The sequence below is a fragment of the Eumetopias jubatus genome, unplaced genomic scaffold (assembly GCF_037043125.1).
Source record: "Eumetopias jubatus isolate StellerSeaLion01/CBP00866 unplaced genomic scaffold, mEumJub1_p1.0 scaffold_7, whole genome shotgun sequence".
In the NCBI taxonomy this organism is placed as follows: domain Eukaryota; kingdom Metazoa; phylum Chordata; class Mammalia; order Carnivora; family Otariidae; genus Eumetopias; species Eumetopias jubatus.
The window spans coordinates 129,283,468-129,306,092 of NW_028274813.1; the positions used below are offsets into that span (position 1 = coordinate 129,283,468).

Sequence of the window (22,625 nt, forward strand, 5' to 3'; positions counted from 1 at the left end):
TCCACCTGTCTTCAGTGGGAGAGGCCCCAGCAGGCGGGGCCCCTGGGGGTCTCCATGCCTTGCACTTGCCTACCCTTTGTGCTTTCTCCAGCACCCAGCCTGCTCTCCTCCTGGCTCTCCACTGGACCTGCAGCTTCTCCGACTTTAGTGCAGATCAGCCCCTCTGCCACTGGGTCAAAGAGGAGGACAGTCTGTCCGTCTCTTCGTGGTGTAAATGACCCATTTCATCTCTTACTTAAGAAACTTGTCTTCTGATCCAGAGTCCTTGAGCACGCAAGTGTTTAGAGCCCCCGGTGTATTTGGTGTGGGGAGATTGGAAGCTCAGTTTTCAGTAAGGTGGGCAATTTTGACTTAAATGTAGCTGTCAAGGCCTCAAATTAGAAGAAACTCGAGCCAGTTGGCATGACCGTGTGGCAGCTATCTGTTCTATCTGCCAGGTTTTAGTTACCAGCCTTGAAGCCAAAAATGAAATGGGCTTCTAGGAAACAAAAGTGATGGAATGCGCGTTGTGAATTATATAACCCACTAGCTTTCCTGGGACCGTGGGGGGCGGGGGATACTTTAAAATAAAGTTCTTCAGATGGAGACATGAAATGAGCAACACGGAAAACACCGCCACCACCGGGGTGCTGGAGGCCGCCTCCTACCTCCGAGGCCCTCCAGCCGGCCCTCCCTTTTCTCTGTCCAGTTCCAGCAGTTAACAAGCGCTGCCCCTTTAAGAGCGGGAAGGTGTTGTTTTAAGGGCCTCTAAGCCCCCCTTCTCAATTTCAGCTCCGAGCTGAGATCACATCCCCCAAGGCAGCCAAGGGACAAAAGCTATTTATCAACCCATCTGATAAAACTTCCAATGGGCCGGATCTTTATCTAGACCAAACCAAGATGCACACACACGGCAAAGTCCTGCTTCTCCAAAAGGTGGATTTCTTTTTAAAGAAGACTGTCCTATTTATTTATTTAGTTTGTTAGTTTTGGGAAGAGAATCAAATCAGCCTGTCAGCCAGACCCTTCTGTAGAAGGGGGAACTGCCTTTTAAAAGGTGTGTGTGGGGGGAGGGAGTAGGCCACCCCGCTGCTGGGCTCAGTATAAGGGGTGTTAATATTTCGGGACGGGGGTGCACGGGGGTCCAAGGGCTCTTTGGGTCACTGACACCCTTCCCTCTCATCTTGTCCTTGGCTGGGGCCTCCCCAGTGGAATCCAGAGCTGGGAGCAGGTTCCGGCTCTCCTGGACGCCCTTGGGCCGCACAGCTGCGGAGTGAGCTGGGCGCGCTGGCCTCCGCGGGCGCCGGAGGCCCCGGAGCGGGGCTGGGGCGAGAAGGTAAACTGATCCCTTGCCCCTTACCGCCGTCAGCATGGTCTGCCCGCCCGCAGCCCCAACTTGCAGCCAGGCCGAGCCCGGACTGCCCAGTTCTGCCAGTTCCTGAAACCCAGTTGGCTGGGAAGCAAAACAAAACAACCCAATCCCAGTCTAACTGAAATTCTTTCTTGCAAAGAGCTCGGTTGTGCGCGGGGGCTGCGGATTCGCGTCCGGGCCGCAGGGCGAAACAAGCTCGCACTTCTGCAGACGGACACCTCGGCACCCCGCAACACAATGGAGCCGGCCGGGAGATCCCGCCTTGCGACGGGGACCACTTGGCCCGTGACACTGCGTTTATTTGTATTTTTAGCAAGAGAAAAATGGGTATAAAGGATTTAACTGGCGTTTCCAGGCTGTGAGTAGCATATGGCCAAAATGAAATAAAGTTTTATGAAACATTATAAAGAAAACAGACCGGGGATTTAAGTTTCGTGCCTTCCCCCGCCCCCCGAAAGGAAAAAAAAAAAAAAAAAGTAAAGAAACTGGAGCGTTTGGGAAGGAACAAATGCTTCTCTGTGGAGTTGGCCTCCCTTCCCCCAACAAAAACAAGAGGTCCGGGCTCGGAGGAATTTGAAAGCAGCGATCTGCCAAAAACATTGTGAAAAACTATGGGGGATTCATTGGAAACAGATGGCTTTTTCAGCTTTAATTCTGAAATTCTCTCCCTTTCTGACACAATAAAAACAAACAGGGGGCGACGCGGAATGTTATCAAACAGGAATCCGGGCTCGCGTGAGCCTGGTCCGTGGGCTTCCCCGCGTGGGCAGGCGCGTGGGGGCGGGACGGCACTGGGTCCCGGAGGAGGGGGCGGCCGGGGACGCGCCCGGGACCTCAGGGGCGGCCCCAGCTCCACCCCTGGGCACCCGGCAGGTTCGCACACTGGTGGGCGAGCTGCAGGAGAAAGTGCCCCCCGCTGCGAGTCCGCGATCCCTCCCCCTCCCCCCTCCTTCGGGGCCCCTAAGGGGCGCGTCCTCGGCACCCCCTTTCTCGGAGGGAGGGAGGCGCCCCCGGCCTCTGCGACCTCCCTGCTCCGGCTCCTTCTCGTGGCAGCCAGGCGGGGCCCTTCCACCCCCCCTCCCTCCGCCCCCCGGGTCCCCGCGGGCATCCATCGCGCTCTCGGCGGGGCGCGGGAGAAACAAAGACCGGTGGAAGTGGGAGGCGGGGGTCCCGGGGCTGCCGGCGAACTTCAGCTCCGACTGGCTAGCAGATGTGTGGCCGAGGGGCCGCGACGAGGCCCGGGAGCGGGCCCGGCCGTCCGTCCCCGCGCCGGGGGCAGTGCCTTACCTGCCGGGAAGCTGCAGAGAAGGAAGGCGAGGGTCGGCCAGAATCCCAGGGCTGATCGTCCTGCCCCTCTCCCCATACCCATCCATCCAGCTCGGCCTGTTACCACTAGCCTCTCCCTGGAAGAAGAGTTTAGAAGAAAAGAAGAGGAAAATAAATCACGCTGCGGAGAAAGGGCAGCCTCGCTCCGCCGGCGGGAGCAGCGAGCCGGGAGGCTCGTTCCCCCTCGGCCGCGGGCGCCCGGCGCGCCCCCCCTCACGGCGCGCCCCTCCCTCGCCCTCCCTCCCCCGGGTCCCCTCCAATGTCGGCGCGGCCCCGCCGCCCCAGCCGCCGCGCGGTCCGCCCCCTCGCGCTCGGGTTTCAGCGCGGCCCGCGGGGGGTGGGGGGGGGACCAGCTGGGCGGGGACCGAGGCGGCGGGGCTCCGACGCTGGCTGCGGGGAGCTCGGGAACCCGGGCCCGGGGGGTGCAGGGTGCGCCCCGGCTCCCCGACCCCCGCGGCAGCCCAGGCAGGGGAGGCCCAGCGCCCCCGGACGGCCTGCAGAGCGCCCGCCCCCACCCATCCAACCTGTAGATATCCAACCCAAGTAGAAACTGCGCTGGGAGACAAACCCCAGGACCCCGTTCCAACCAGACTGCCGTCCCGAAGGCGCCACCCACAGCCCCTGGTTCATTTCTCTCACTCAGATGTGTCCCCCAGGCAGGAGGCTGGAGAATCCGCTTCCGAGTTGTCCGAGGCTGTCCGGGACGGTCCGCTGGCTCTCGGCCGCCAACGCACCACGAGGCTCCCTCCCGCCGAGACCCTGGGCCACCCACCCCACCTGGGCTCTGGGCCTCCGGCATCCCCTTCGAGCACCTCACTGCTTCCCCGGTACTTGCCCTGGCTGCACTCCCGAGTTGGGGACCTGAGAGCCTGACGGAGGCGGCAGGACGGCTGCCACCCCGGAGGAGGTGTGGATACAGCGGTCTCTGCGGTGCGCCGGGCCCGGCCTCCTGGGGCTGCCAGGGCAAGGCCACCAAGGCCGCTCTTGGGAGGGCATCAGGGTGGTGACTTCCCTTAACTCGGTCGCTTATTTTTCCAGGAGAAAAATGTCTCCTCCCCAAGGTTGCCTAGGACCTGCAGCTCTTCTGCCGCTGTTGGGATATTTAAGAGACTGGCAACTTGCCCTGAGAAACATCTTTTGGATGGAACGCAAATAGGCCAGGGCAAGTGTTTTGCGTCGAACCAATTCCTCCCTTGGCCCCCCTCACCTCTCCTCCAAGCCTACTCATCTGGTTCTTTGGAAAAAAATTCTGTATTTCTATCCAATTTTGATGTTTCTCTTAAGCACTATCGCAGTCCTCACTTGCTGAAGGCCACACAGGCTGCAAGCCTGCCCCTGCACTTAGGACTCTGTCCGCCAGGAGGGGAGTGTAGCTCTGGAGGAGCAAGCTTTGGGCAAGGGGAAGAAAGCCCACTGTCCCCGTGAAGACGCAACCCAAGCAGTCATCCTTCTGAATCTGGCTTCTGCAAAACAGGTGAGAAAGGGGGCTAAGGTCTCAGCCAGCTGTGCCATGGGGCGACAGGAAGCTGTTGTTCCCTGGGGGCAAAAATACCACGAAGGCAACTAGTCGCCTTTAAAGTTGCGCCACCGCATTTCCCCCAAATAGTCAGGCCTCAGTCCAACAGGCTGTAATTATCATTTCCCCAAACTGGGGTTCATTTTAAGCCCTGATTTGCAAAATGCTGCGGTTCTGTCTGGTGGAAGGCCAGCACCTCACAATCCAGGGGTCTCATGGCATTCTTGGGCCAGATGTAACGGTTTATTCTATAGACTCCTAGGGCAGCACTGACCCACCGAGGCAGGCACAGAGCCAGACTGCACAGAGGCACCTCCGAGGTCCATCCATTAACACCATTTGTTGGATTGTGCCCTGCACAGTTAGTTCTAGAGCTTCTCGCTCATGAGAGAGAGGGGATCCATCCGCATTCCCGGCAGCCCCGACAGTGACTCAGCCACAAGCACTGCTGGGCATGTGCAGCAGGGAACGCAGCCCAGGGGGGCAAGCTGTGCGGGCTCTGGAAGACCCGAAAGCCTTTCCGATGTGGTCCTTGCTTGAGGGTGGACCTTTGGAAGCAGGACTTGGAGCCTCGGTACCTCAATTTCTTCTTCTGTAGGGGCAGGCTGATAATCTTGCCGCCCTGAGATTGCAACCAAATAGTTTGGGAGGGGCACCAGGCCATGGGAATGCCCCAGAGTTCCTGCTACAAGACTGGCTGCCATTTTGTGAGGAGATCCAATTCTTAGGACATAAATAAGCACATGATTTAGGAAAGGGATGGATGCAGAGGGCTTCTCCCCCCCCCCTTTTTTTTTTCCTCACGAGGAGAGATGTGTGAGACTGAATTTGGACATCACAAAAGTGGAGATTTGGCCTTTATGTAGTTTAGACTATCAAGGGAAAGCCAGTCCCCAAAAAAGCAGGATAGGGTCATGTTGGCCTTGAGCGATCTGTCTATACTGGCCAAACCAACCAGCTTATTGACAACTCCACAGGTCTCTGCAGTAAGAAATTCTTGGAACACTGGGGGTTATGGAACTCAGCAGTCTATCCACCAAAGAAACTCATTTAACTCAAAGCATAGCTGACTGCATATAAACAGTTCCCATTATAGAGGGTGACCACTTACGGGTTTGTCCCTAGGTTGTACTCTGAGCCTCAGGTTAGCGATTTTCCCTTGCATGGCTTTTGCTCCCAATCACCCAACCCTGGCTGTGTTGGGCCCAGCCCCCCACCCTCCACCTTTAGGCACTGGGGCTGTGTGGTGGAGGGACAGGGGATTTCGGAAAGGCAAGGTTCTACATAAGGCAGAAGCCCTCCCAGGGGCGAGGGGTGTCAGGGACTCCAGCTTTCCCTGCCTCTGGGTACAAACAGGGTGTTCCCAAATCCAGGGCCTGAGTCATCAGTCAATAAATGTATATTCAGGACGACTGCATGCTAGTCCCTGGGGGATAAAGAAATAAGTAAGACAGGCCCCAATCTTTGACTGCTGGTAGAAACCAATATTAGAGGAAGGTGAGGGGCAAATAACTGCCTGCAGAAGGCTTTATTGAAAAGGTGGTGTGTCTTGTGGGGTGTTTTGAAGGATTCATTTTTAGTAAGAGTGACAGTAATTATGGCTCATGTTTCAACACACTCTCACATTATGTCAAGCGCTGGCTAAGTACATTTCTAGACACTTTAAGCTAAGGTAGGTTCTACTATCATCCCCATTTTGCAGATGAGAAACTGAGGCTGAGTAAAGTCAAGTATTCATCCAATGACTGGCTAATAAACTGTAGAGCTGAGCACACCAAGCCCACGCCTGATGTGCTGTATGGGCCACTGATTCCAGTGATGCAAGTCCGCACTGGGCTTCAAGTCAAGGCTAGAGGACAGATCACTTAACAATCACTTTCGATAAAGCAGAACACAGACTCTTGACAGCTGAAACACAGAACCTAGGTGCCAGGGGCCTTCAGCTCAGACTGGGGTGCAGGGTGGCGAGGGAAGTTTTCCCAGTGCGGAAGAGGGTGGTATGTGTGTGGGGGGTGGGGGTGGGGGAGATGGTAGGCAAGGGAGGGGGAGCAGGGCAAGGATTCCAGGCAGAAGGAACAATGAGTATAATGTGTCCCAAGGTGTGGCCTGCCTGAGGAGCTGGAAAACCTTGAGGATGAGGCTGCAGGAAGACAGAGCAGGAGCCTGGGAAAGCACGTGAAAGGCCTGCACGGGCTCCGCTAGGGTGTCCATTTTTAGCACCTGGGAGCCCCACTGGAGGCCTCAAGAAGAGGAGAGATTTAGTCTTTTGGGTAGACCACTGTGGGGAGTTTAGCAGTAATACTGCCCAGGAACTATTCCAGAACAGCTGAATCTGAATCCCTGGGTAGAGCCTGGGCATCAGCACTTTTAACAAGCTCTCTCAGGTGACTAAAGTGTAGGGATTTGCTAGGTTGGAAAGTTGCATCACACGTCATCCACCCTGGGTGCCCATTAAGACTTGGGTTGACTCCATCAGCGTATCCTGTTAGACTTAAAGTTGAGGCGAGACAGATAACTTAATAATCACTTTCAATAAAGTAGTGACTGGCACGTGACCCAAGCTGACCAATCAGTGTCTGTCCTGAGACTCTTGCTATGGGGGAGCCCCGTCCCGGTCTCTGATTCCGAAATAGGATGGGTCTGCAGGTAGCAACCTGATGGGGAGGCCAGTGTGTATGAGGGTTGGCGGGTGGAAGCGGGGTCGGCAGAGTTGGCATACTGTTTTTACTAGCATTGTACTTTATCTGGTGAGCTTTTCTGGGACTGATGGAGACTTTCAGGGCTCCCCATGCCACTCCAGCAACTGATTCTCACTATACCCCCTCTGAGCTATATGAATACCAGCTCCAGCCGTGGAAGCCAACAGAGTTCCTTACTTTGCGGAAACTGGTTTGACTGAGGATTCTCTCCCTTGTGCGCACAGACGTCCAGCAAGGAGGGAGCTAATGGTCCCACACGGGTCCCAAGAAGTCCTTTCGCCAGCCTCCCGAAGTGCAGAGATACGTTGTCCATGATGCCTAATCCATCATTCATTTACTGGTAAAATTACCTGAGCCTATTCTCATCCCCTACACCCCCTACCTCTGAAAACATTTTGCCTGTGCCATGTCTTGAGGAACTCAGTTGCTTCAATTTACAACTGAGAGGGGGACCCAGTTCTCTTTAATTGAAATAAAACTTCAAGTTCCTCTTTCAAACTTCAAGGGCTCCTGTGGGGTCTGGTCGTCTCAGATCGATGAACCAGACCTTGTTCACTCTCTCTGTAACTGTGCTGAGAAGCCAGAGCTGGTGTATTGCATTAAGAATCTGCAGATTATGACCTGCTCGATGAGGGGGCACAAGCCCCCCTCCCACGTGGGGTCAGCAGGGGGTTCCCTCAGCATCCAAGCTCCCACTTTGGGCAAGTGAAACCCACAGTCCTGTTTCGATTGAAGGTGCAGTTTCAATAGCCCACATCAAGGAATTAGAGTCACAAGATTTATTGCTCACAGGTCCTGGAAAGAGCAGGATGGGTGGGGTGCACAGTGAGCCAGGCAAGGGGCAGCCCTCCATCCCAGGATGAGAAAGAGCAGGAGACAGAGAGCAGGGTAGAAGCACCTACTGCTTACAGGGCGTGGGCGTGGAAGTCACTCACTTTTCTTGGACTGAACCCTAAGGGTTAATTCAAAAGTTACCCTGGGAAAAGCAAAGCAGGGGCTTCTAGCCGGAACCGTAAACCTGAGTTCTGATCTATATGTCCAGGGTGTGAGCAGGGTTCTCCTACTGTAAAATGCATAGGTTGCAACTTGGAAAAACGAAAGCTGTTTTTCTCATCATAGTAACTTTCTTTCTTCTTCCTTCCTTTCTCTTTTCTTTCTTTTTCTTTCTTTCTTTTCTTTCTTTCTTTCTTTCTTTCTTTTTCTTTCTTTCTTTCTTTCTTTCTTTCTTTCTTTCTTTCTTTCTTTCTTTCTTTCTTTCTTTCTTTGTTTGTTTCTTTCTTTCTTTCTTTCTTTCTTTCTTTTTCTTTCTTTCTTTCTTTCTTTCTTTCTTTCTTTCTTTCTTTCTTTCTTTCTTTCTTTTCTTTCTTTCTTTCTTTCTTTCTTTTCTTTCTTACTTTCTTCCTTTTTCTTTCTTTCTCTCTTTCTTTCTCTCTTTCTTCTTTCTTTCTTTCTTTTTTCTTTTTCTTTCTTTCTTTTAAAAGATTTTATTTATTTATTTGAGAGAGAGAGAGAGAGAGCAAGAGAGAGCATGAGCGGGGGGGGGGTGGTGCAGAGGGAGAGGGAGAAGCAGGCTTCCAGCTGAGCAGAAAGCCTGACGCAGGGCTCGATCCCAGGACCCTGGGATCGTGACCTGAGCCGAAGACAGACGCTGAGCCACCCAGGTGCCCCTTCATCACAATAACTTTCAAGGCTTTATAGACTTTGACCATATCATCTTTTTTGCTTCATCTTTCACACTGAAGAACAAAGCAGTCCAGCTTCTCAGGCAAGTCCTTTACCTGGGTGCTGACTTTACTTACTTTTCTATATAGTACTGAGGTATTTTTCTCTGGGGGAATGGGTATAGCCCGGGGAGAATCCTATTTTAGGCTTAGCTCCCAAAGCAGTTTCTGAAAGCATTTTGGCACTTTCTGAACACACATGGTCCTGCACGGCCGTTAGGAAACAAACATTTTTGCAAAGACCCCCAGGATCCCCTTTTGGGCTGTAAACAGGCTGGATGGAGTCCATTTTGTTTTATCATTTGGATGCGGTGCGCCTAAATGCATTAACTGAGGCTTGCCCCTGTTATAGCTGCAATGTGCATTTTCTTGCTAACTCATAAGCGTGCCTGCGGTCATCCACCATTTGTCTGCCCTCCGTCTCCAGACCCTTCATTTCATCTGCAGGCCTGGAAGCATCTGAGCATTCGCTCCTTCAGATGATCTATGGACATTGAAACTAAGCCTGGGAGCACCGGTGATCCTTGGGGATCCCCACTGTTTATAATTCTTCATCCAGCAAAGTACCTGTTTATCCTATCTTTTGTTTCCTGTCTCTAAGGACAGTTCCAGCCCGTGGCGTTTCCCCGCACATTCTGGAGCAATTTACTATTTCGAGTGACCCTTGGGGTGGAACTTTCTCAGAAGGAATTTTGAAAGTCTAAACATAATTCATCCCTGGGTTTCTCCCTCGTCTCCAGGCCTGTTTCTACCTCCTCCAAGAATACTAATAGATTCCTCTGGTTTCATGTTCTCTTTTCAGAAAGTGTGTTGTGCTTGGTCCGGTTAATTGGAACTTCCAAATGTGCTTGGTGATATTACTTCTTAGTATACAGTCCATAGAGAGGCTATCAAGAGTCACCCTTCCTAGATGGGGGGGCTCCTTTTGTGGGCAGGGGGTCCCAGGGTGTATGCCCTTGGGTGCAGGTCCAGTGTGGAAGATCAGTGCCCATTCTGCCCACCAGGACGTGGCCGCCATCTTTAATTACCCCTGCTCCCTTCCCTCTAGATGGTGGGGGGGCTAGGGGGCTAGAGAATTTCCCTCACTTGTTTGTTTCCATGATGATTGAGGAGAGGGCCTCTTCCTTCCTTTCTTCCAAAGCATTTGTGAGTCTTGTCCTTACTCTGGCACGAAGGACCCCTTCCTTGTAGACTTCAGAAAGCCTTTGGCCTATCTTGTCTTCTCAGCTCTTGCCGTAGGTTTCCTTTGTCCTGTGTGTACACTGTTCCTTCCCTCACCATGAGGGATGCTTATTTTTAGTAATTAAAACGTGGAGATTTTATTCCAATATTTTAGTGGTGTTTTGAAACACAGAGTCCCCTGGCATTCCAATAGCTCTCTTAAGAAACTGAAGACGTATCCCACTTTTTCTTTGAATTCTTTCATATGGATTTAAGACACATTAGCAGATTTTATTTGCTCTTGGGCATGGCTTTAAATGTATGTGATCAGACCAGTAACACTGTTTTGTCCCCGCAGAAGACAGATTCTTCCTATTTATTTATTGTGTTTCTGTTTTACTCATTCAACGAGTGCTCACCGTGTACTGGGGTACTCACTCTGAATGGGGGCTTTGGGGGTTCTCAGAAGGGCAGCAGTCAGTCCTGGCCCCTCCTGGCAGCCCAGGGGAGCAGTCAGATATGGAGACAAATGATTTCCACACCACGTGCTCAGTACTCTGAGATGGGTGTTCATGTGGTGTCTCGGGAGCCCCGCGTTTACGCCCCTTGGTCGTTACTGCAAATCCACTTGGGACTCTACAAAACTGGTTAGTCTCTCAGAGTTGGGGTGTGGTGGGGAGTCTCTGTCAGTAACTTCTTTAACAAATGGGACCATTGATGGTGAAGACTGGTGACATCTACATTCCATCAGCCTCACGGTCTGGAACACGTTCCATCAAATTTTCACCTGTTGGGACACTACATCAGACTGCCCCCTGGGTTAACATTCCTGCTCATGAGTCTGCTTTCAGGAGCAGAGGCTGGAGACTTTCAGAGCCTGGTGAACTGGCTGGGCTTGGTACATCAGTATGGAGTGGGCCCTCACCCCCCACCCCCTGCAGAACCTCCCAGAAACATACCCCTGATGGTAGGCATGGACATTTTCACTGTGCTGGGAAGATATAAAAGGGATTTTGTAAAAAAAAAAAAAAAAAAGAAAATGCTAGAAGGACAATTTTCTTCTTCTTCTTTTTTTAAAGTGTTCCATGATTCATTGCGTATAACACCCAGTGCTCCATGCAATACATGCCCTCCTTAATACCCATTACCGGGCTAACCCATCCCCCTACCCCTCCTCCCCTTTAAAACCCTCAGTTTGTTTCCCAGAGTCCATATAGAAGGAAGTTTTCTGGGCTTTCCATGTCCTTCGTTCCAGCATCAAATTTATCTTAAAAAAATTGAAAGAGTAATATATGCACATGTTAAAAAAATCAACTTCCTGTCAAGTGAGTTATTGCCTCCCTAGAGGCAATAACTATTAACAGTTTCATGTGCATCTTTCTAGATGTTTCCATGGGCATATAAGCACATATAAAAAAGCAATCAATCTAGCTCGTTAGCTATCATTTCTCCCAAAATGATTAGCAACCTTCTGACTGCTCCCTCCCAGTAGGTATTTCCCATTTTAGCTTTCCTCTCGGTTACACATTCCCGTGAACTCTTCCATCATGGAAGGGGCTAAGCAGTCAGAGAAGAACTGAGCTCACCAGTGAAAGGGGATTTGCAGATGTATGGACAGACAGACCTCATCCTTTGCTCTAACTGGACTTCATTCCCGTTTAAAGATGCTGATTCTGTCCCCTCTCGTCTGGAAGCTAGACAGCTCACAGGTACCCCCACTAACACTGCAGAAGGTGGGTAACCTGCCCGAGGTCACCTGGCTGGCTTGGTGGCAGAGCGGAGCTTGGGTGACTCCTAGCTGTCATGCCACCTCTGATGAGTTCCCCAACTCCTTCCCAGGCAAGAGATGTCAGGGCTCCCCTCTGTCTCTACTACACCTGCTTCACCTTATGTGTTCATCCCCTTGCCCAGACTCCCTCTGTGTTCCAAGCCTACTCAGGCTGGGTTGGAGCCCTCCTGATCACGGGCTAACACTTTCTGGGGTTGCATGTCCATGGTATTTGGAGCTGAGCACCCCCTTCCGCCTTTTCTCACCTCTCCTTCTTGACTTCTGAGGTTCGCAGTAAACTCTTGGAGGTGCCAACACTTTTTCTTTCGATGCTTTTCGCCTCTCTCCCTCTGGGGATGACAAACTAGTATATAATTGGAAGTTTCGTATATGAAAGTCTCCCCTCCCCTCACTTTCCTCTTGAGCCTCAGGACTGTGATGCTGGAGCAGACCTACCATCTGGTCTACAGCTTGCAAATTCTTCTGCCTACAGAAGGATAGCATTTGTGCAGTGCTTAGCTGTCAGTGTGGAAACTGAGACTTTCTAGACATTGCAGTGCATCTGGGGAGAGAGAGAAAGACCTAGGATTTGGGGTGGCTCTGCCTTGAGCTGGGAGGCCCCTTCGTGGTCTGTCCTGTCTCTGGATCCTCAGCTTTGCAATCTGCAGAATCATGGCCTGGCTGCCCCTGGAGGGGTCTGCCAGCTCCGTGCTCTAGCATCTCTAGGGATCCTATAACTAACTGGCCTTGCCCGCACTTGACTCCAAGGAGCCATTCTGGGGCCTCATCTGTAACATTTCTGGGTTCCCCAAGTAAAAATGTGTCCGAGCAAGTAGGAAATGTTATTTGAAGAGTGACTTTTTTTATGTTTGAGTGTCACCATGAAAGTCTTCAGCAGTAATCCCCAGCAATACCCCTGTATGCCTGAAACCATGCCTCAAAAACACTGAGTAACCTCTTTTTTTTTAAAGATTTATTTTATTTGAGAGAGCGAGAGAGAGCGAGCAAATGGCGGGAGGGGCAGAGGGAGAGAATCTTAAGCAGACTCCCCACTGAGCACAGAGCCCCACATGGGGCTCGATCCCACAATGCTGAGATCATGACCTGAGCTGGAACGAAGAGTCGGACGCTTAACTGACTGAGCCACCCAGGTGCCCCAGTAACCTCTTGTTTTAAAGAAATTTTTGGGTACCCATACCAAGACACACCAGGTTCCTGTAATGGAGAACAGACCACCCAGTGTTTACTTCTCCCCATTCCAGTAAGTACTGGGGAGAAGAACCAGCTTGGAACCATTTATCCACCAAATGGCAACTGTTTGAACTGACAGTGAGTCTGTCTCTCTTTCTCTCAACCGGCAGAAGGCTGGAGGATTTGGATTAATGAACAATTTGGTGCCAAGCACAAATACCATAGACATTTAGCAATAGAAACAGATAACCAAGTTATTCATCAAATTCAAAACTGTTTAGAATGGCTAATGCAAAGCTGAAATAAAGAAGATCGCTGGCTGATGGGAGGTGGGGAAAAGAGCCAATGCAGAAACATGAACAAATGTGTTCCTTTACGTGACATCTTCCTCCAGCATTGTTTTCTTCTTTTACATTTGTTGGAGGCTTCGCTTTGATATGAGAGAGTCAACACCGCTTGCCAGCTGAGGATGTGCGGTCTGAACATGGGCTCCTTAAATCTCAGTGATCTCATCTGTAAAGTGGGGATATACTCTAGCTCCCTCCGAGGGTTATTACAGAGATTAGATGTGTTAACACAATACAGACCACTGAGAACAGATGCTTGGCATAGAGTGAGTGTTGGTAAGTAGCTGACAATATTAGTTTTATATCACGGACAAGAACCATCGCTTGGCTTTGACCAGAGTGTCTATTGTGCGCCCGATTCTGCTAGAGCCTTTGTCTGTGTGGGAACTGGGGGGAGATCTGCAGAATTCCCCAAGGATGCCAGGATATCCTTGACTCCTGGGTGGGTTCTAAGTGCATCACCAGTGACATTCAAGTTCTGTTGAGCAACCACAATACAGCAGAGTTTCCCACGTTAACTGTCGAGTTGTCTCGTCTGTGTCACGGGACAACTGTCTTCATTTCATAAATGAGGACACTGAAACTCTGGAAGATTAAGTGACTTGTCCAAGGTCACTAGGAAGATCAGAGTAGGAAGAGCCTCAGACCCAGACCTTGGGATGCCAAGTTCAGTGTTTCTCTCCCCAGCTGCTTCCCAGCTTTTTCACCTGGGGTTTACTTTTTTCTGTTAGTCCAATAATATGCTCCATTTGTATAATAGTGGGTTATGTGTTAGAAATGAGAATATGGGGGTGGGGCACCTGGCTGGTTCAGCTGGTAGAGCATGTGACTCTTGATCTCAGGGTTGTGAGTTCAAGCCTCACGTTGGGAGTGGAGCCTACCTTAAAAACCAAAAAAGAATGCAAGAAAGGAGAATATGTTTAGAGATATGCTGCTTTCCAGAAATAAACACAAATTTAAACATGTTTTAAGAAAAGAACAACTTCCCTGAACAATCTCCCCCAGCCCCTTAAGACTTAGGAAGTCAAAGTAGTTATAGAATTCCTTTTCTTTCTTTAGGAGACTAAATGGTATTTTTAGGTCAAGTTTTCATAGAGTGTTTACTTGGATGTAGCCTCTGAACGACAAGGTAAATATTACACAACAAGATGTTTAGGTAAACCTATCTAGAGTATCAATTCATTGCAGTCCCTTCAGACCATAAGCCATCCAGACACTGTCTCAAATTCTAAGCCAGGTGGGCTTCTGCCCCTAGAGATTGGTCACTGACCCGGAAAGGGAAGGCTTGGGTGCCATCTTGGCTTGGGTTTCCTTTGTCCTCATTGACTCTTGGCCCAGGCTCAAGGGAGGCAATACATTTCTAACTAGGCCTGAGGTCTGGAGCTTCTGCCAGTAGCATCCATTTACTCATAAAGAAATCAGACACTTGGGAGTTTAGGCATCTCAGCAGAGAGAAAAAAAAAAAAAAAACAACAAGCTAACACCCTTACAGCCAAGAAAATGGTGGCATCTGGCTTTTCTTTACCATATGCTCTTGAGATACTTAAAGATACAAAGCCCAGTGTGCTTCTGGATAGTAAGGTAAGCATTTTGAAATCAGTCTCCTGAAATGTGAATATCAGACTGTTTTAGCTGCACTGAAGGGTGTGAGACAACATAAATGAATGTCCCATGAGTCCCTTGTTCTGGTGCAAAATGAGCTGCCAAACTTAGCAGGGAGGGGTTACCAGCAGGTCTGGACCTGTGAGGGGGTGCTGTCGTGAACCTCATAGTGTCTACAGGTAAGCCTGGTCTCTAAGCTCTACATTTCTCATTGCTTTGCCTCTCTTGCATAAATGGAACCCCATCTGAGAAAATGCAGTGGTGTTAAAAAAATCTATTTATTATTTATACTCTACCTCTTTCCATGCTGGATATTAAATTAAATGTAAAGGAAAGTGTATTATACACCCAAATTTCCAAACAAACATTAATTCTTATTGTTTCCAAAGTATCAGTTCTTTTGAGGAAACCCTACAGTGTTTACGATTCTGTGAATGAGATATGCATTTACACGTGTTCTTCTGTTAGGAATCTGTTAAATTAAGTGGAGCCCGGGGTGCCGGGTGGCGAGCCATAGTTCAATGGTGAGCCACAGGGGAAACTGAAATAGAGAAATTTATTATTCACAGAACCTAGAGGAAGAGCAGGGCACATCTCGAGGGGCCAGGTGGGGCGGGGCCAGTGGAGAGTGCACAGAGAGGCAGGAAGGGGACTCAAGCCTTCATTAGGGGGCATGGGTAGAGCGTTTGCGGGTTTCTGTGCTAAGGCCAGATTGGTCCATTCAAACCAAAAGAGTGGGCTTTTGGTGAGCCCCACGGGGGATTTTTCTAAGGGGTGCATCAGGGCACAGCCCTGGGAGGTGGGGGAGACTTTATCACAGAGGTCGTTGGGGAAGTCATTAGGACTTACATCTGCTTGGGACTCTGTGGCTGCTGTCTAGGGCATGCACTTGCTCGGGGGCAGGGGGGGAGGCTATGATCAATTTAAGACCCGCCCCCCCCCCCCCCCACCGCAGGCTATGTGGCCAAACGAAAGGGTTGCGGAGGCAGCAACACCACAGAGTAGCTTCAACTCGCAGCAGTCCAAGGGATATATTCTTATGAAAGCAGTCTGTTCTCCAGGATGCCAGGGTCAGAAGCTGAAAATGCACACTGGCAGCGAATTTCAAAGTCACTTTTGTCCAGCAGATGATTTCTGAGCAAGCCTCTTGGGGAGCCGAGTAATGCGGCATCCCGGCTGGCGGTAACCAGAAACATCTTATGATCACAAAAGAGGATCAGGCTTTGATAGAGGGGAGAAAACTTTGTGGAAGCACCTGGAACAACGAGGTATCCTGGTTTTTAAGTAGCTAACCAGCTGGGAAGAGACACACCATGGCACAGATGAATGAAATATATACAAGACTAACAGGAGACTGAACTCTGAAGTTGAGTGTTTGTGTTGTGGCCGCCAAGGCTTATAACACAAACGTTTATGACGCCATAATTGTGAATCTTGGTGTGTTTGTGTGTTTCCACCTAAGCTCGTTTCAAAAAGTCATCGATCAAAAGTCCTCAGAGCTCCTAAAGAGGATGAAAAATGTTTGCGTCCATCTTCAGAAGAACAGTGTATGAAGAATAAAGGGATGATACTGAGGTTCTTATTGAGGACTTGGCCAGAATATCTCGGTTCACAAGGGCAGAAGAGCTGAGCATTATCAGGAAACAGGACAAATTGTTGCTATCAGCCAGGCAAGCTGCTTCAAAGACCTTGAGTAGGAGAGTCCCCAAAGATGGAAAAAGAAAACATAAGTAACGGCCATGAAGGATGGTAACCACTAAACAATGCCTCACAGATACAAATCAATAAGTTTTAGGGCATTTTTACTCATATCTGCTGATCTCTGCTCTGCCTTGTGGAGGCCGCAGAATCTATAGGAACTGGCCTTGATTCACCAGATAGCTGAAAGAATCTTTTGTTTTCAACTTTTTGCCAGATTTTTCAGACTCTGGCAAATCTAGTATCTTGATTCCAGAAAGTTCCTCATCTTGTAGTGTTGCTTTAAACAAACAACTGAAAAACCAGAAGTAAACGCAACCGGTCGCTTTGTTATTTTTTCCTGCATAAACAGTGTTTGCTACACTTTAATTCTTCACCCTAGTAATCTGGATACAATAATTTTATAAGTCAAGTAAGTACAGAGGGCATTTTTATATTCATCAAGTAGCAGTGACTTGAAATTTTTTAAGTGAGGCTATAAAAGATATTTGCATTTACTCCGTTACAAAATTTCTGCCCAAGTTTCAAAATGTCTTCTTCTTACCGCCCTTAGAATTAGAACAAGTTTCACCCATCAGCAGGCATTCTCGCCTCCTGACCCCTAGACTCTAAAACGATGCTGCGTTTTCTATTCATAGGGTCACACCTGGTTAAGAAACTGGGCATCCTTTCAAAAGATGTTTATTTGTCGCCAAGGAAACTGACTTCTGCCTGACCTTGGATGCATGCACACTTGGGTAAGGCAGTCCTAGTTTATCCACTGCCCTGTTCATTGCTCCTTCATAGCTCTGTTCTGTGAAAAGAAGGGAGGCTGACATTGAACTATCATTCAGTCAAAATAAGAAAACAGGAGTCTGTCCTTTGAATGGGGCTGGATACCAGACAGGTGGGAGAGCCTGGAGCCTCCCTTCTTCAGGGTAAATATATGTTAAGTCTGGACCTCAGTTTCTTTAGAGAAATGGAAATGCCAGCACCTTTTCTGGTGAGTATCAGGGAAGCGGTGGCTTGAAAGACTTCCTGTCCCAATGTCAGAGATGCTCAGTACCTGTTCGTTCTATTTTGCATCTCCTCATCTAAGAATTCCCGTATTTGGCCCCATGTGGGGAGGCCGAAGGGCCAAGTCAAGGGTCCTATAAAATAGGAGCTTCTCCCAGCTCTGTTCTGTGTTACTATGCACACTAGGGAACAGTGGTCATGCCTTGTAAGGGGTTTCTTAGTGAAAGTCAGAGAAGCCCTCCTTGAATAAGAGGCCAGGTTACTGCAAGACCCTTTTGGTCACAAATCTGGTTATTAAATAAACACCTGCAAAGGAAGAGACAGCATGGGGGAGGCAGAGACGCCCCTGCGCCCCCCCATCCCACTTGTCTATTTGAAATGTAAGCACCGGTCTGTCACGGGGGTGGGGGGGAGGTAGGAGCAGAGCTATTGTGAAAAGGGATCTGGGGCCTCCTTCCCCAGCACCACAGGAAAGAGGATTTCAAGGTGGCAAGGGTCTTTTACCATAAGGGCACCACCATGCTGCTCTCCAAGGAACCAAGGTATCCTTTAGAATAGGGAGAACTCAGCTCATTGCTAGTATCATCCGGCCTGGAAGGTGGCAGCAAAAACCAGCCACAGAGAATGTGGAGCCCGCCTGGATGTGTGGGTGCCCCACCCAGAGCCTTTGTCCGCTGGGCTTGTCACCCAGCAAAGTCAGCCCCATCGTTCACTGGAGATCATATCCCTTATAAAGGGGGCTTGCTTGTCACCCGCTGTGGCAGTGGAACATCAGGAAACTCTTTGTTGCGTTTAAAAGAAATACCATTTTGGTATACTCTCCCGTCCCTGCGCAGATCAGCGGGAGGCCCTTTCCCACTTGTCCTTCAGCTGCCCTTCCCCGCCAATCTCTTTCCTAGGGGTCATGGCTCAAGATCTGCCTGAAAAATCCCCTCTCTATGATGCAGTGGAGAAGACAGCAGTCTCTGTCCCCCTCCCCCCGCAAAAGATGTTCGAATGACGGGTATCCACTTATTGGCAGGTAACAGCGTATGTTTTTGCCGGCGGACCCTAAAGCCAGATCGGAGGTGACGGATCTCTTCGAGGTGACAGCCTGCCCTGCAGTGCAACCTGTAATTCTGTCCCTTGAGCTTGGCGTGCTGAACTGGGGGTTGTCGGGACGCCCCAGCTCAGCCCGACTATAGATACACGCATAACTACTCCTCCCTGGAGGGCTCATCCCGCCTCTCTCTACCTGGCGCTGGAGTCTCCTACTTCGAGAACACCCAACTTCGTTGCCTAAAAGGAACCCGCAGCTTGCAATCTCCGCTAGATGGCGCGATTTCCCCTGCTCCGTCCGCGAGACGCCCGATTTATAAAAATAAATACAATCCAACGCCTTCCGAAACCACACCACATAATAGCAACTCGCAGGCTCCCATTAAAAATCGCAATCTGGGGGAATTGATTCGGCCTCCGAGCAGATCTAATGCAATTACATTAACAGGATGCAATCAAGAATTGCAACCGAGCGTCCCCTACCCCCCGTCGGCCCTCCCCCTAAATACACCTGTACCCCTGCTTCAGCTAGTTCCCTGGCATGAGCCACCGCTCCACCCGGGCGCGGAATCGTCTCTGTGCCCCGCCCGCCGGGCCCACCCGTCCACTTAGGAACGCCGGGGCCACTAGGGCCCCTTAGCACTGAACCCAAGTCCCACACCTTCCTGCGCGCTGGTGCTCCCCGTTCAAAGGACCGCTCGGACCCGAGCCCGCACCGTGCAGCACCGACGCCCCCGGGGGCAGGCGCTTGTCCCGCGGCTCTGCAGCTGGCCTAGGCAGCCAGGCGCGGGGCAGAAGGAGGGGACCCGGGTGAGTCGCGCCAATGGGGGTTCACGGCGGGACAGCCCTCTTTCCGGCTCCGTCCCAGGCTGCGCGGGCTGCCCGGTGCGGCTGCCCGCGAGGGAGAAAGGGAGCTCCCAGCCCGCACACAGTGGAAGAGACGCTCGCCAGGTCTGTCCAAGCACGCGCGCTGCCGGCTGCCCGGGGAGAGCATTTTAGGAAAAAAAGAGCAAATACTAAACCACAAAAACTTTACGGCTGCCAAGAGCTAAAGCGATCGAGGCGCAGCAAAGCTCCAAATCTGGGCAAGACCGGAGCAAGATGAGACGCGGGGATGGGGAGGAGCAGAGCAGTGCCGTGGCCCCCGCAAGTGCGGGTGGCGTCTCGGGGATGTCAGAGCCGGGTCCGCCCCGCTCCCGGCCCGCGCTTACCTTGGCGGCTGCATGAGCCCCTGCGGCCCGCGGGGGGTGGCGCTGGCGGGGCTGCGGGCGGAGAGGGGGTGCCGGGGCGCTGCTCGTCGGCCCCGGGGCAAGGTGGGAGGGGCTCGGCAGGCGCTGGTCCCCGCCGCCCCGGCCGGCTCAGCAGCGGCCCGGGGCACGCCGCCTGCTCCCGGGCTGCATGCCCGCGAGCGCCTGGAGGAGCCGGCCCGGGAGCCCACGGCTAGTGCTTCCCCAGCCCAGCGGCTTGGGCGGCGCAGCCCGCGCTCGGGAGACAACTGCGAAGTCGGGCTGCTCGGGCCAGCCCCCTCCCTCGCCCGGCCCCCGCCCGGCCCCCGCCCGGCCCCCGCCCGCCGCCAGCCGCCCGCCGCCGCCGAGCGCGTTGCGAGGTTCGTTTGCGCGCTAGGGGAGGGGGCGGGCCAGGCGCCCCGGGCGCGGGCGGGGGGCGAGCGCGGGCGGGGCTGGCGGGGAGGGGACGCGAAAGGAGGTGGGGGAGCGGGCTCGGATGGCCCCGCCCCGCCGCAGCCGCACCCTCCGGCACCCGCACCGGTTGATTGGGGGGTTGCGGGGGGTCTGGGTGCGCACGCGGTGAAGTCACGACTTGCCGAAATGCACCCGTAAGGGGGGCGCGGGCCGCAAGTGCGGCGACCCTCGAGGCGCCTCCAACTTTCCAAATTTCCCGCTGGGATGCAGGGGAGGGCACGTTTTCCACCTTCAGTTCTGTGCTGGTCAAGGGGGAGTTACTCTGAGGTTTCTGGAATAGACAGTCAACATCCAGAAGAAACGCTTCTGCTCTCTGCGGAGACGCACCTTTGTTCTATTGAGATGTTAGTTTTTTTAAAGATTTTTCTTTAAAAAAATTGATACGCATGCATTAAATGCGTACTACACGAATACGTTCTTGTGTACAATTCTACACAACTCAGGCGTATCTAGAATAAAAAGACCGTGTCACATCCCCTCCCCATTGCAGCAGCTCCCCAGAGGTAACCTCGGGTCAGAGTGTGATCCTCTGCGGTTCTTTCCAGAACCTGGCTTTTACGTGCAAGCGCACAGACTGCAAGTGGATTCTCACGGGCTTTTCAAAAGAATGTTTGACCACGCAGCACAGGCACACACTGGCGAGGACAGCGGTAAATCCCCGGAGGCTTCCGGAGTCCAGGGAGAGACCCTTGCTGTACAACAGCACAGAGCCCCCCAGTCGCCATGTGCAAATCTGAAACCCAGCTGGGGCATGAAGTCAGCCTAAACACACAGCTCACGCCCAAATTAGCATTGCACGGTTAGAGAGATTTGCCAGTGCTCTTTAGACAGGGTTATGACCTTCCCGTTCTTACTGAAAACAAACTGTCTTGGATTTTGATATGATGAGAACTTGGCTTTGCAAAATGAAAAGGTATCATCCACATTAAAACACGATCGTTATTTATGCTTGTGGTCTTGAGGGATGTGGTTTTAACTCAATATTCTGCGTTTTATTGGCCAAATGTATTGAAATAATCTATGGTGGGGATGTAAATAAAATCCATGTGATTTAGCAGGAAGGGATTAGGTATTGGGATGGCCAGTTTCTATAATTAGCTCTGACCTTGGGCAAGACATTTTGCTCTGCTGGGCCTCAGTTTCTTTAGGTATAAATAGAGGAGTTATACTGTGTGTGTGTGTGTGTGTGTGTGTGTGCGCGCGCGTGTGTGTGTCCAGACCTAATAGTCAGTGAATAACTAATCTCTCCCCACATTCGTATTTCAGTTCAACTCCAATATCTCTTCTTTAGGGAATGGCTCTCCCAGCACCCCATGCTTTTCCTGACAAGCCCTGATCTCACTTTGCAGTTATGTATTCCTTAGGCTGACCTTTCCATAAGTGTAGGTCTCTCCCACCAGACTATAAGCACCATGAGGGCAGGTCCTCATTGGATCCCCAGTGTCTGGCACATAATAGGCACGCTACAAGGATCTCTGAATGACTATCACCCAGATGGTGGATCTCTTACTGCTCTTCCAAATCGCTTGGCGTTGGCAAAAGATCTGTTAAGTGGAAACATCTTGTTTTAAAATGAAGCCTTTGGAAAGCACCCAGCAGGGTTTTCCCATCTTGGGGGACCAACAGCTCACTGTCTCGAGAAAGGACAGACAATTCTTAGCTCAACCACAGGCTGTGGAGACAGCCAACAGTTACTTGATGAGCATAGGCTCCCATGGAGAAGACAACGAATATTGATGCTGCTCATTAAGTACTTGATTAAGTTGGAACCATGCACAGGTAGTTGCAATACACACATGAGTGCTCAGAGTTAAATGAGGCCGTGGGGTGTGTTTAGGGTGCAAGTTAACAAACGTACATGCTTTCAACCAACAATCTAAAAACATTCCTAATAGAAAGCTCCAGGGAATGCTTGTCTTTCTTTACTGCAGAGGCCCTGAATTCCTTAAAAATAGGAACAGGAAATAGGCTAACCTGGGTTCAAGTGTTAAAAAAAAAAAAAGTAAGGCCATGAAGAAACAAGGGGTGGGGGAAGTGAATGTCTAACGCAGTGCAAGAGTCATGTCTGTATTAGTTTCTCTCTTGTCTCACGTGCAGAGTTGCCAAGGGAGAGGTTAAAATCTGGCCTTGCATTTGTATAGGAAAATGGGGGAGCTGGGGCTCCCACCCTGTCTTGGCCACTGTTTCCTTCTCTCTGTCTCTCTCTCTTTTGGCTCAGGGATATGTGCAGTGGCTGGATCCCCCTCCATGCCCCTTCTGGAAGCCCTGACTTTATGGGGAGAACTTTCGCCTGCCGAGAAGGGCACAGTGTCAGTGGGGCTGCTGGGCTCGAGCCGGGTGGAAGGAGGCCCCGTGCCCAGCGCAGGGAAAGCGGGTGCGACCAAGGTGTGGGGCAATTTGCTGTCTTGGCTACTTCAAATTAGGGGTGGCGCCTGTGGGCCGAGCGGGCACCCTCAGAAGGTGGATTCCCAATGAAACTGATGGAGGAAGTCTTCTGAGCTGGCAAAATAA

At 51.3% G+C, this 22,625-nt stretch overlaps 1 protein-coding gene across 1 annotated transcript in view; it reads right to left on the bottom strand.

Moving 5' to 3' along the window:
• The window catches only part of RGMA (repulsive guidance molecule BMP co-receptor a), a 48,417-nt gene that overhangs the window by 22,721 nt on the left and 3,071 nt on the right, over nt 1-22,625 (bottom strand). Inside the window, 4 exon segments of the mRNA XM_088025192.1 lie at nt 19,626-19,869; nt 19,871-19,933; nt 19,935-20,099; nt 20,101-20,385. Of these exon segments, the coding sequence (XP_087881318.1) occupies nt 19,626-19,869; nt 19,871-19,933; nt 19,935-20,099; nt 20,101-20,385 (757 nt within the window).